The 14,256-nt window shown below is 30.7% G+C and overlaps 1 protein-coding gene across 1 annotated transcript; it reads left to right on the top strand.

Moving 5' to 3' along the window:
* Positions 1–1,670: 1,670 nt before the first annotated feature.
* LOC134699831 (transient receptor potential cation channel subfamily M member 3-like) lies at positions 1,671–12,345 on the top strand. Its single transcript, XM_063561241.1, has 10 exons — positions 1,671–1,679; positions 2,125–2,280; positions 3,375–3,416; positions 4,159–4,252; positions 5,038–5,148; positions 6,059–6,158; positions 6,886–7,111; positions 9,624–9,842; positions 11,205–11,345; positions 12,307–12,345. Exons 1-10 carry the CDS (start codon positions 1,671–1,673, stop codon positions 12,343–12,345), a joined length of 1,137 nt encoding a protein of 378 aa, XP_063417311.1.
* The last annotated feature ends 1,911 nt before the right edge of the window (positions 12,346–14,256 follow it).

Genomic DNA, 14,256 nt, shown 5'->3' with positions numbered 1-14,256 from the left:
GGTAACATACAAAACTGATTTATATTTAGACGAACAGAATGAAGAAAAGCTTACAGATAACATATTACATTTTGTTGATTTGTGGAACAGACCTGACATTGCAGAGAAGAAAATATTTAAGTTAGAAAAGTTTTGGAAGAATTACAGGTGTTTATAATTGTTACAGTTCGATTTATTATCCATTCCTCGCCAATAAAATCTTATATATTACCGTATAGCGGGTTATTTTCGCGGGTGTAAAATTTCGCGATTTTCATTGAATAAGGTATACGAAAAATTTTGGCGGTTATTATTTTGGCGGATTCTACATTTTAACATTACCTTTGCATGTACACTTTTAAATTGGCGGAATTTATTTTGGCGATTTTGTTCTATCCGCGAAAATAAGCGAAAATGTACACCCCGCGAAAATAACCTGCTATACGGTATGTTCCTTTTTTGTAAACTTCTTGTAACTAGACTGAGTTTGCCTTCTTACAACTAGAGTGGTATAAATTCGGCATGATATAAACAGTTATACTGCTTTGTCGTGCTGTAACATCAATCCCTTATTTAAAACAGTATTACTATTTTCTCCGTGTTGCAGGCCTTAAAGTGACAATAAATGGTTTGATATTTTCATTAGTTAAATTGAGAATGGAAATTATGATTGTGTCAAGGAGACAACAACCGGACCATAGAACCGACAACAGCAGAAGGTCACCATTTGGTCTTCAATGCAGCGAGAAATTTCCGCACCCGGAGGCGTCCTTCAGCTAACCCCCAAACAAATATAAATACTTGTTCAATGATAATGAACGCGATACTAAACTGTAAATTGTACACAAGAATCTAAAATTAAAATAATAATTCAAGACGCAAAGACCCTATAAGTGAATCAATATTAATGCCAAAATATGCAATCTTTAATAAACTGACAACAGTATCGTAACTATATCCTTTTTTAATAAGTCTATTTAAAGGTGTTGTTTGCTTCTGAGGTGAATACTGACATTTTTGTGCTTTATAAAGAATATTTCCATAAAAAAAATGGATTTGAAATACCTAAACGTATAAGAAGTCTGCATGTAAAGCTATATTTTACGAATGATGTCCGATGATAAAATTTAGTAAATGTTTAGACTAGTTTGTCATATCAAAAACCTTGTTGTTATAATTTTTCAGTAACACATACATTTATTTCGTTAAAATCTAAAACATTGTTACATACATGAACGAATCGTACAAGTTAAGATATATAAACACCGTAAGATGGTGACAAGGGAACGTCACCATCTAAAAATGAATAGTTAACGAAAGGAAATGAAAAATCATCTCTTTTATCATAAAGTTTAGTATTGAGCTTTCCGTTAATGATATAGATATCAAGATCGAGAAAAGGGCAGTGGCCAATTTTAGTATTAGTTTTGTGTTTTTTTTATTTGAAAAAATTAGAAACTCATTGAATTAGAATAAATCTGTGTCGTGGTGATTTGATAAGTAATGGATTAGTTATTATTTGCAGGATGATCTCAAAGTCACACAATAAGATATTGGAGCGCAGATATTGGTGCCTTGTGTCTTCTGAAAAAAAAATGCTTTTTGTGTCTGTTCTGCGTCGAATCTAAGTAGTCTATATTTTTTTCACAAAAAAAATTTGCATTTCGTTCATAATCTTTATTGTAACACCAATGTCCCAGGTTAGGGAAAGGATTGAGCACTCAAAATATATAGCTTGATAATTATATGATAACTTGAGTCGTGAGTATGTACCTCGCTAACTGCTGTTGATTGACGTCTGTGTTTCTTTTATTTTAAAATCTTTCGTTGATCAGAACTTTGATTTCTTTGTGTTAATTGTTTCATAATTAATCATATATGGATTTATATAATTAAATATATCATGTTGATGGCTATGCAGATATCTACTTCTCTTTATTTTTTAAACTTTTTTCCAATACAAGCGATGTTCTAAACCGATATGTACCCTACTATGTTCTGCTTTATGTAAAGAATGTTTAGTTTGCTTTGGTATAATATAATGTCAAGACCATCTGATTCGAAATACGTGTAAATCATATCCTTAACAACCTATATTCTTCATTGTACATTAAGCATACAATAATTGTTTTATTATTTTAAAAGAAAGAACTAGGCAAAAAAGGGAGCACACTGTCAAAGCTGTTCACCAATGCATTGAAAGACGATAGGATTGAAATGGTTAGACAAGTGCTCGAATATATTTTAGACAAGAATCTGTATAAAAATTTCTTAGATAACTCACTTGAAGGCTTATATCAGGTAAGTTAAAATTCATGTATAGTTATAACGCTTGTATATCTCAACAGAATATAGCGTATACCATTAAAAAAAAGATGCGACGCAAAGCATGGCCATGTGTCAAATGTATACATGTATGGTTTTTTGTTGCATAATCGGTAAAAAAAAATCAAATAATGTTTTTAAACTGATAAATCCAAATTCGATTATATCCTGAAAACATTTACATGTGAACATATTTAAATGTTTGTCGATAAAATGATATTTTTCAGATTACGAATTCGATAATGTTCACAGACCATTTATTCAACCCACGGTGCTATTATTATTATCGTGTTAGTTTCGTTATGTTGATTTATAGTATGAGTATAATAAAACCAACTTGTAATAATCGTTTGGAGTTCCTCCTATATTTTTATTTTTGAGTTATTGTTTTATGTCTTACTTTTTCTAAAAAAAGGTGAAAAAACTAAGATTGCTAAATATAGAGACAAACGATTTTAGAATTAACGGTTTATTTAATCACAACTACATATTTCAAGCTAAAACACAAATGCTATACTTCATAAACGTGTGTACGCGTAATTTAGGTATAATCATTACGAAAATTGTTTTGATTCATTTCTGAATTTTCACTTAATAATGAAATGTTAAAGTATGTAAATTGTATTTATAAAAAGGATACATGCAAGCACATATCTATTTTTGTTTATTAGTACTATGGGTGTGTATTCAAAATACGTGTATACGGATATTTCAGTAAATGAAATACAATTTTAATTTGATTTAAGGATTTTAGCTCCTCTGTTAAAAAATTTAAAAAAAATTCCAAAGATTTTATCAAATTGCACCGGTGCAAATTGATAGTATTGAAAGGTGAAATCTTAAAAATACTGAACTCCGGAGAAAATTAAATCGGAAAGTCCCTGCTAATCACATGGCAAAATCAAAATGACAAAACACATCAAAAACGAATGGACAACAACTGTCGTATTCCTGACTTGGTACAGCCATTTTCAGCCATTTTCAAATGTAGTAAAACAACAAAACTTAGAAATTGATACGGCATTTGTCATTTTTTCTATTCATTTAAATTACCACTTTGTTTCTTTCAGACCGACGGCTGCCTTGGAAAATACATTTTCCCAGAATTAAAGGTACTATCATGTAATAACCTAAATGTTCTACACCAGGTACAAATAACAACACCATTTTATATCTGATTTTTTATTCTGAATCTGAATCTGAATACAAAACATACCACGCTTCCACACTCTACTTACAACTATCTACCATTAATCCTTTCTACTTACTTAAAAATCATTAAAGGTTACAAAATATTATCAGAACAGAAAATAAACGCGTGTGTTGTCTGATTCTTTAAAGCTAGGTTTGGATACAGTATTAAAATCAGGTTTGCCTCAGATTATTTTAAGCTTGGTGTGGATACAGTTATAAAATCAGATTGTCTTCATAACTTTTAACTTTTTTCTTTCGAAAATATATCTCCTGTATATATAATAACCACACTATCTATTATATCCAAAACACTGGGAGAAATAACCATCCTGCGTGTGTGAAGGCGATTGGAATGTTGCTACATAATAATGAAATAGCAATCTTTTTATTTACATCACAGTTTGCTATAATTTTCGAGAAAATAAAAGGGTGTAGTCAGTTTGAAATATTGAAGTGTTAAGAAATAAAAAGGAGTATGAGACACTCTTAAGAATAATTTAAGGCAGCTTGGTTATTTGTACAAATGCTTAACTATCGATGATATTGTATCAATAATAAAATGCACAGGTACGTTTATCTACATTTAGCTGTAACCTGTTATATTTATGTTATCTGAGATAATTCTGCTTATTATTAGAACTATCACTAAATATATTTAAGGATAAAACAATCACACAAAAGAAAATAGTGGAAACGATCAATGTTGCTGTGATTAAGATACTCGGAAGCGAAGAAATGAAGCCATTTGAGAAAGGTATTGTTAAAGTATTAAGTGGAAAATGTCATTAATATGTATTTCCTAAATTCAGAAATAATTGTATTATTACTTCTTACTTATCATCTATATGTTTTTTTAAGTCATATCTCGAGTTTTATAATATATAACTCATCGTACTATGTCTAATATATAAGGTTTCAATTTTAATATTAAGTTTGTTTATTTTGTAGTAGGAAAGATTAAGCAAATTCACCGAGCCTAACATAACTATTAGCTTAATCTATTGAAATAATTCCAACATAATAGGCAATTGGTAAGTCAGCTGTTTTTTAATAAGACATGAGTAAGGAAAACCTTTTTTTCCGACAAGTTATGATATGTCTTTAGTGGAAATGAAATGTTTATATGTCTATAAGCTGATGTTAATGATAATTGATAAAAGAAACGACGTATTGTGCATGAGTGAACATTTTGATTCTAAACTACATTGTGATGTTTGAAAAAGACCACTATTCACTTTATATAGACATCATGAGTATATTTATTGCAAAGTACTGATGCAAAATCCATAACAAAATGTATCTTTCTTACATGTATAATTTGTTCTTGTTAATATCTTCCTGAAATGTAATTTAGAAAAAAAATAAGGAAAGGAGGTATAAGTTAAACCAATGAGTTTATCGCATTAGTAAGTAGAATACTCATCATGGCAATGCTATAGTTTTAACCAATAAGTAGGTCATTTTAGCTTTACGGTTCACTTAAAAGTATACACACGTTTTCTGTTCGCGTTCATTAATTTTGAAACTTATCTTTTGTAGAAGATGAGATAGGTATAAATGATATTTTCAAGCACCTTTTTATCTGGGCAGTCCTGATGAACCGCAGAGATTTGGCAATGTTGTTTTGGAAGAAAGACGTTGATTATATATGTAAGTATTCAACTGTAATTAAAGGAATATGAAGCAGTATTTAAGGTAGTTCAGGGGTATAACGCTATCTTGAATTGTACACTGTAAAAAAACGGTCTAGTTCTTTGCCCAAATCTGCAAATTTGGAGACAGATTTTCAATTGATTGGTTACACTGTTTATTTATTTATAGACGACTTTTTCAAATAATCCATTTAAGGGTAGGTAACTCTTTAAGTACATAATTTATACTGGACATATTGGGAAATTTACATTTTTTAGAAAAAAAAGCAAGTTCGGTGACAACTTTTTTATTTTCATTTTCTTAAAATATATTATAAATCCTATCTTTTCATTTTTTATTTCAAAATTCTGTCTGATAGATTTCTTTTTATACATAAAAAGAGAAAGTAAAATTTTCATTTTGGCAAAGTATAAGAAAATTATTTCATTTGTTGTCAATACCCCTGACCTACCTGCACAGTCATAGTGCGGATCCCAATGGGTGTCCAAAAGAAATGTCCCTTAACTGTATACTGAATGGAATACAAGCATTGCACATGTTGTACAATGATCTATTTGTGGACTGCATTTTGCTAGAAACAAATCATCAATGTCAAATGTTGTCTGTAATTTTGTTAAACATGTGTTTTAATGCAACCAACGCTTCGTGAAGATTGCATTAAGTCTTTCCTGTGATCGTCCGTATTCCCGTCTGTTTTATTTTTCCTTCTCGCACCATTATTAAAATTTACTTATTCAAATCATTTGAAACACGTTCACGTAGCTTTGGTAATGATGCATTAACTAAAAAACAATCAAATAAACAATCGAAATATGTACACTCGACATGGCGTTAATTTGTATTTAGTTATGTCATGTTTTGTCTGCATCTAACTGTATGGACATGTTTTTAATAACGACTCATCTAGGCTCTGCATTATTCGCAAGTTCACTTGCTAAAAGGTTGGCTGAAAACGCAAGCGCTGAAGCATTCATGGATGAACAAACAGCTTTATGGGAAAGTTCTAGGTAAGCTTTACATAACAATACACTTTTTTCATTTATGATTATTTTTCGTATTTTTAAAACATTTTAAATACGTCTGATCGAACTTACAATACGTGTCAATTCACAGATTTGGATTTTTCCGTTGCAAAACGATAAAACTCATACATAAAGGAGAATGTACGATCAGAGCCATGTTATAAGCAATTAAACGGCCTTGAACATTGAAAAATCACCATCCTGTTTAGTCGGCTATAAAAGACTCCGACATGAAAGACAGGCGAATGATACCAGATGGACAGTCAAACTCATTGAACATAGCAAAATAACAAACAAAACATTTTAATTTTTGTTGAAGGCCTTACATTTGAACTTTGTTATTTGCATCTTCTTTATATGGTGGATATTTGTCTTCTTTTCACTTGAAAATGAATACCAAAAAGCAAAAGCAAACATCTTTGAAAATAACTTCTCAGAACAACACATTTCCGATTATTGTAGACTTGTTTTGCCTTTTAAATACATATATGATTATATTTAAATACCGGGAATAGTTAAAGGTATCACTAACTTAACTTTGTTGACATAAAGAACACACACAACTTTAATCCTGGTATGTATGATGAGTTTTTGATATATGTCATATGAGCACTTTAATTAAGACTCGTGCTAAACATGCCCATAAACATTATAATGACTTTATGTTTGTTATTATGGTAATCATGCTTCATTCAGTGATGATTTGTTTAAGACATTACGAAGACCTTGCATACAGTGTGATGACAGAGTTATATTTAAATGATAGAAAACACGCTCGCCAGCTGTTGGTGACAGAAGTGAAAAGATATAATTCAATTACAATTTTTGAATTAACTGACAAATTTTCACTGATGAAGTTCATGGGACATGCTGCATGTCAAACAAAGCTGAATAAGATTTGGAAGGGTCGTATAAAAGGAGATACATCAAATCTAAAGGTAAATTGTTAGAGTTGTGACTAACAGATAAATCAATCATTAAAGAATCCATTGAATGTTGCACGTGATGTCTCCGAACTGTTGATTCTTGATAACTGTGTACGAGTATTATAGAGCATTACATGAAAGTTTCTACACGTAAAAGAGTAAATTGTGCTGAATACACTTCTAGATCACACGCTGTATAGTTTAACCTTAGAAAATGCAACAATGAAATTGGGAAACATAATATTATAGTTGTAGTAATGTGATTCTACATTGTGAAGCGTATAGTCTACGCGTTCGACCGTATGTGTATTTGAAACAAGTGTTTTGCAAAAAGTAGTTAGAGACTTTTTTGTTAACTAGAAGGACATTTTTCTTACCATTGCTGATATTTGGGTTTATTGGTCAATAATAAGGACCTATATCACTTAAACTAAATCGATTTAGACAAGTGTTATTTGAAGATATCGTTCGCTTTCTCTGTCTCAGTGCTAGATTTATAGAAATATACTTTCTACACTAAGTAAGAAACTCCGGTGTCAGAGAAGGCAGTAATCGGTTCTTATATAAATATATAATCGATCATAGTCCCTTTTTTGCCTTTTAAACATACTTTGTTCGAGCGTCACTGATGAGTCTTGTGTAGATAAAACGCGCGAGTGGCGCAAATGTAAAAATTCAATCTTAGTTAATTTGAAGAGTTTATCTACTCAAATAGTAACTTAAAATAGGAATTATCGTTTTTTATTTCACTTGTTGCAAGCAATTAAACAGATCTATTTAGTTCAAAGTGAATGCACACATTTATTCGTTTTGCTCTCAATAATTTTTTTGTAAAATTACCTTACTAGTGTTGAGCGGTTGCATCTATTGGTGCAAATGCCAGATTTGTTGGTGATTTGAGAATCTATTTCAAATAGGAATGACCATTGATTAACATTATAATTTCCAAATTCCTGACATCATAACTAGTGTTGTCAAATCGTACACTTTTGCCTAACCGGTTACTCGGATAATCGTTCGACCGGTTAACCGGTTAACCGGTAGTTTAAGTTGTCGTATGAAAGCCTTATCAATAGTACCCTACATGTACAAATAGTTATAAGATGTGGTATGAGTGTCTATTTGACAACCTTTCATCCAAGTCATAATATTAGTACGATATTAGAATTGAAGTTTGTCCTTTGGCATTATAAGGCTTGTCTGTGAGGATTCATGGCGAAGTTTGACTTTTAATAAACAAATACAATGTATCAACTATAGCATTTGTACCAAATTCAGATTGAAAAATATATAAAAAATAACGTCTTGATCTCGTAGAATTGAATTTGTCTGAAACCGATCATTGTTTAATTTTCTCTTGTTGTCTTCGAAAATAATGTGGAGTGTTTCAATTTGAAATGATTAATCATAAAAAAAAAAAAAAGATATTGTATGATTGCCAATGAAACAATTTTCCACAAGAGACCAAAATGACACAGAAATTAATAACTATAGGGTCACCATACGACCTGTTTCTTTACTTTGTTTGCTTGTTTCTTTAAGCGTGTTACCCGTACTATCACGTATACCTTGAGCGCATTCACATTGGTTTGCATTTCACAATTTTTGAGGTAGCATTTCGTTTAAAGTAAGACTAAACCTTGCACTACGGAGGTTGCACATTTAGATGTTGGTTTAGATCAAAAACGAAATAATGAACTAATTAGCAAAATTTAATCGCATTTCTGATTTAAAGTTATTGTTAAAAATCATGTTTACCAATCATGTTTCTTTAAGGGTCTGCCCCGAGCTCTAATTAATTTTATGTATTTTAGATCAACAATAGCAATCAATATACTGGACAATTGATGTGTCAAATTAATAACCACGACGACAATTTTTGAATGAAACATAACTATTTAATGATTTCGATGCAAATTTATATCAAATCTACCAAAATTGAAAAAAAGTCCGGTTAACCGGTTAGCGTTTTTGGTATTCGGTATTCGGTCGTTCGACCGGTTAACCGGTTAACCGGTTAACCGTTGACAACACTAATCATAACAAATAATCTTTATTTGTATACAATATTAGATGTTTAAATAGTTATTAAATTACTTCATTACGTTGATTATCTGATCAATCATTCCGAATTGAGTTTATTGGACTATGTTTTTTTTTTCTGTCATATCATGTTTAATTATATTCATTTTTAACATAAATTGTATTTACAATTTTGTTTTAACGATACATAAGGTACATCAAACATCATGAACTGTTAAATCGTCATGCACAATGCCAAACTAACCCATGGCGTGGTGTTGATAGTGCATTTATTCATTTATGTAAAAAAAAATGGTGTGTGTGTTCGGAGGTGGGAGGGGGGACGTAGAGAGTATGATCAACGTGAATTGCAATAAAAATAACTTTAGTCGATAAGTTTGAAGCGAAAATTCAAACATTTTTATTTTACAATTTGTTGTTGAAGTAAAAAAAGGAACTGTACCATTTGGTTTTATATAATTATGTATTTATATATTTATAGGCAATAGTGTTTGCTGTTACTTTTTTACCTATATTGAAATGGGACATACTGAAGTTAGACAAAAATAGAGAAAGAGCAAAAAACAAAATCACTCAATCAGACAAGTGGGCTACAAAAGACCAGCAGAACAAATCTACATGTTTACAATCTGTTCCTAACTGGATGAGGAAATTATATTACTTTTACAACGCACCTTTAATCAAATTTCTATTTTCTGTTGTAAGTTTTCAACCATTTATTTTCTAATATATCATTACTTTTTCATTTAAATGCAAATATATTTATATATATATACATCAATACAAATACAACAAAAAAGATGAATGCAAAACAAATGAAATAAAGGGTTGAGATCCATAATCAAAAAAGAGAGGCAAATGGGTATCAAAATGTACAAGAAAGGAGCTGGAACGAAATATCATATCTAGATTCAATTTAGTTTGTATGAGTGAAAATATGAGTGACAGTTGGTATGTCCCAATCTTAGTTTCACTAAGGTTGAAATTAAGGTTTCGATACAAACGTAATACTATAATACAGTGATAAGTGCTATATTGCTACCACTAAAAGGTATATTAACTGTCTGGATTTGTTATTTCTGTTTGAGTTAATAAATTGTGCTGTTCCAACATAAATGTTGTAAAAAGTAAAATCACAAAAATACTGAACTCAGAGGAAAATCAGTTTGGAAAGTCCATAATCACATGGCAAAATCAAAAAACAAAACGCATCAAAAACGAATGGACAAGAACTGTCATATTCCTGACTTGCTACAGGCATTTTCAAATGTAGAAAATGGTGGATTAAACCTGGTAGTAATTTATTTTATAAACTATCTTAAAAAAGGCAAAAATTAGAAAATACCTTTGCATTGATATAATTTTTTTTCGTGATGGAAGATGAAACAAACAAGGCAATAAAGGAAGATAATAATATGTAATATGTGGACGTTACAACTTTTCCTATAAGAATCAATCCAAAAAAAAAAAAAAAAAGGTCTCAAATGTATCTTCTCCAAACAAAGGATGTCTGTTTATTTGATTGAAAGTTTGCTATATGCACTCACAAACATACCTAGTAGACATATTTGTACAGCTGATCCATGTGAGGGCCTATCCTAAATGTTTGTGTTTTAACAAACGAGTATTCACGGAACATTTACATCAGGTTCGACTACAATCAACATTTAATCAACCAAACAGACATCATTAGATAACAAGTAGTTTTATTTTCTGATTTAAATTTAGAAACAGGATAGGATGTGTAAAACGGATAAGAATAATCATAAGTCGAGAAAAATTGACAATATCATGGCAAATAAAGACGAATGCAAAATACAACAGTTCACAAAACAATTAATTAACTGTTGCCCCATAATACCACTACAAGGCAAATTCAAAGGTGTAAACCAGCGCACAATGAGGGAATGTAAATCATATCGCAAATATGCGAACCATATCTCGTATTGATTTCTGAAACTCGAAAACTAGTATTGAACATATTAAAACACATTAGTTTTCGTTAAATCTAAAACCATTTTTTTTTGTAATTTTCAAATGGTCTTGTCTTTTTTTTAAATAGTTAACGTATGTGACAATGCTGGTGGTATTCAGCATGTTTGTACTCACAGATTTACATGCCATGGAAGAGAAATTTCCCTCAATTTATGAATACATTGTTTATGCATGGGCTGCATCCTCATTAATAGAAGAAATGCGGCAGGTAATTATACGAGTGCAATTTATGTGTTAGTGCAATAACAAGTCTTGAGTGCAGTTAAATGAACGTGAGGTGGAAGTTATTCATGAATAATTTGTATGACATCAAGTGAGTAATATTCAGTTATAGGCTTGGTACTAAATCAGTTATGAGCAAGTTGTCACATATCATTGTTATCAACATGTTCCTCAATGAATTCCATCAAAAAAGAATTCTCCTCAAATGCTTCAATCATTAATTTTTAAATATGTTAAAATGTAGCCTTTTAAAAAAAAACAAAAAAAAAAACATTTGTATACAAAAAGAAACTACTAGTAACTGAAAAAATATGCGGGTAAACACGAATACCGAAAGCTAGAAAGATCACATTTAATTTAAGATACAGTTTTTATATCAGATGACAAAATAAACGCCCAAATTAAATAATAATGTCATACTTCTCTAACACTAGACCATATTGAACGTTTCTTGTTCAACTGATAGTTGACATTAATACTAAAATTTATGATAAAAGAGATGATTTTTCATTTCCTATCGTTAATTATCCATTTTTAGATGGTGACGTTCCCTTGTCACCATCTTACGGTGTTTATATATTTCAACGTGTACGATTCGCTCGTTTATGTAACAATGTTTTATATTTTAACGAGATAAATTTATGTATTTCTGAAAAATTATTACATCAGGGTTTTCGATATCACAAACTAGTCAAAAGAATTACTAAATTTTATCATCGGTATAAGGACATCACTCGTAAATATAGCTCAACATGCAGACTTCTTATACGTGCAGGTATTTCACATCCAATTTTTTATGGAAATATTTTTTATAAAGCACAAAAATGTCAGTATTCACCTCAGAAACTAACAAAACATTTGAATAGACTTATTAAGGTGGTATGGGTGTCTTTCGCCATCTTGGATTATAAAAAACAGAGAATCTAAGGTCCATATTTCCTTTCAAGTTAGCAAAATTTGATGCAGATATGCAGAATTTAATGTGAATTTTCATTTAAAAGAACCAATTTATAAGAATATAACTTAGAAATATTAATATTTTTACAAGTGTAGATTAATTTTGGTTGTTTTTTAATATTTTTCAAATTGGCATTTTAAAGGGAGGTAACTCTATAACAGCTGAAGGACTCTACATGACATTTTCCTATTTTGTCTTTTAGTCGGAAAACGTGAGGTGACCCTATCTTTTCTTTTGATATTCTCAAAGCATTGTCTGAAAGCAACCTTTTCCTAATTTATTTTACAATTCTATCATTTTGTTTAGTTTTTATTCACAAAATGGTGTTTTTTCTTGTATAATACATACACAATTTGTCATTTTGTCACAACCTGTAGCTTGAGAAAATGCACGGTGACCTATCATTTTTAAAATATTTTTGATCATGTATCAATAGATACTACATTTTGACAAAGTATGAACAAATTCTATCATTTTTATTTTAGACTCCCATACCACATTGAGAAGGGATATAATTACGATACTGTTGTCAAGTCATTAAAGATTGCATATTTAGCGTTAATATTGAGTCACTGATAAGGTCTTTGCATCGAACTTAAACACATTTATTCTAAAAACAGTTGTTGGCATGACACGGGTTATGTTCTTCTCATATATGTTATGATGATATGATACTAAACCCCTAACGAGAAGGATTGTGCCTGATGTTCATATGGTGAAATCATAATCTTTCAGTCAGTTTAATTGAACTCTGGAGCTGGCATGTCAGTTAATTGCAAGTAGTCTGTTTTTATTTATGTATTATTGTCATTTTGTTTATTTTCTTCGGTTACATCTTCTGACATTAGACTCGGACTTCTCTTGAACTGAATTTTAATGTGCGTATTGTTATGCATTTACTTTTCTACATTAGCTAGAGGAATAGGGGGAGGGTTGAGATCTCCAAAACATGTTTTACCCCGCCGCATTTTTGCGCCTGTCCCAAGTCAGGAGCTTCTGGGTTTGTTATTCTTGTATTTTTTTTAATTTTAGTTTCTTGTGTACAATTTTGAAATTAGTATGGCGTTCATTATCACTGAACTAGTATATATTTGTTCAGGTGCCAGCTGAAGGACGCCTCCGGGTGCGTGAATTTCTCGCTACATTGAAGACCTGTTGGTGACCTTCTGCTGTTGTTTTTTTTATTTAATCGGGTTGTTGTCTTTTTGACACATTATCATTTCCATTCTCAATTTTATTCTTATAAATTGAGATTCTTCCTTCATTGATTTACTTCTACATTGGTATGGTTGATCGACTGATATTTTTCTTACTAAACTTCAAGCTGGAATTTGTTAATTACAGTGAGAGGGTAAGCGCTAAAGAACCAGGTTTAATCCACCATTTTCTACATTTGAAAATGCCTGTAACAAGTCTGGAATATGACAGTCCATTCGTTTTTGATGCGTTTTGTTATTTGATTTTACCATGTGATTATGGACTTTCCGAATTGATTTTCCTCTAAGTTCAATATTTTTGTGATATAATTTTTTAGTAACCAGTGTCGCATTACATGTAGTTAAAGCATCGCTCAATCTTATTTCTACAGTATCACGGAAGTTGTAATACATAATCATGACATGTTTGATACATCAGTTGGTGGTAACAGTGAACAAGCCAACAACATGAACAACGAAATTGAAAGTATAATAGGTTCAAAGTGAATAATGTTTTATTTAAAAAAAAATAAGGTGTAGAACTCCCTCTACCAAATTTGACATATAGATGGATTTTTTTTATTATATATATCTTTAACTTTTAAGTTCTTATCCACCATTGGCTCTGAAAAATCGGCCATGAGCGTTCCGAATTCAGGTTATTCCGTGAAAGAGCTTCGAATGCACGCAATTTATTACGTGTTGTTTTCCTTTTTTAATGAAGCTGTTAAATATGCATTGAG

This window comes from Mytilus trossulus, unplaced genomic scaffold (assembly GCF_036588685.1).
Source record: "Mytilus trossulus isolate FHL-02 unplaced genomic scaffold, PNRI_Mtr1.1.1.hap1 h1tg000085l___fragment_1__unscaffolded, whole genome shotgun sequence".
Classification (NCBI taxonomy): domain Eukaryota; kingdom Metazoa; phylum Mollusca; class Bivalvia; order Mytilida; family Mytilidae; genus Mytilus; species Mytilus trossulus.
The sequence above is the reverse complement of the archived record's forward strand: the minus strand, read 5'-3'. Positions and strand labels throughout refer to the sequence as shown.

Coding starts and splice junctions, on each gene's coding strand:
- LOC134699831 (XM_063561241.1), top strand. Junction 9,843..11,204: donor TCAAATTTCTATTTTCTGTT/GTAAGTTTTCAA, acceptor TTTTTTAAATAG/TTAACGTATGTGACAATGCT. Junction 11,346..12,306: donor TAATAGAAGAAATGCGGCAG/GTAATTATACGA, acceptor TTTCCTTTCAAG/TTAGCAAAATTTGATGCAGA.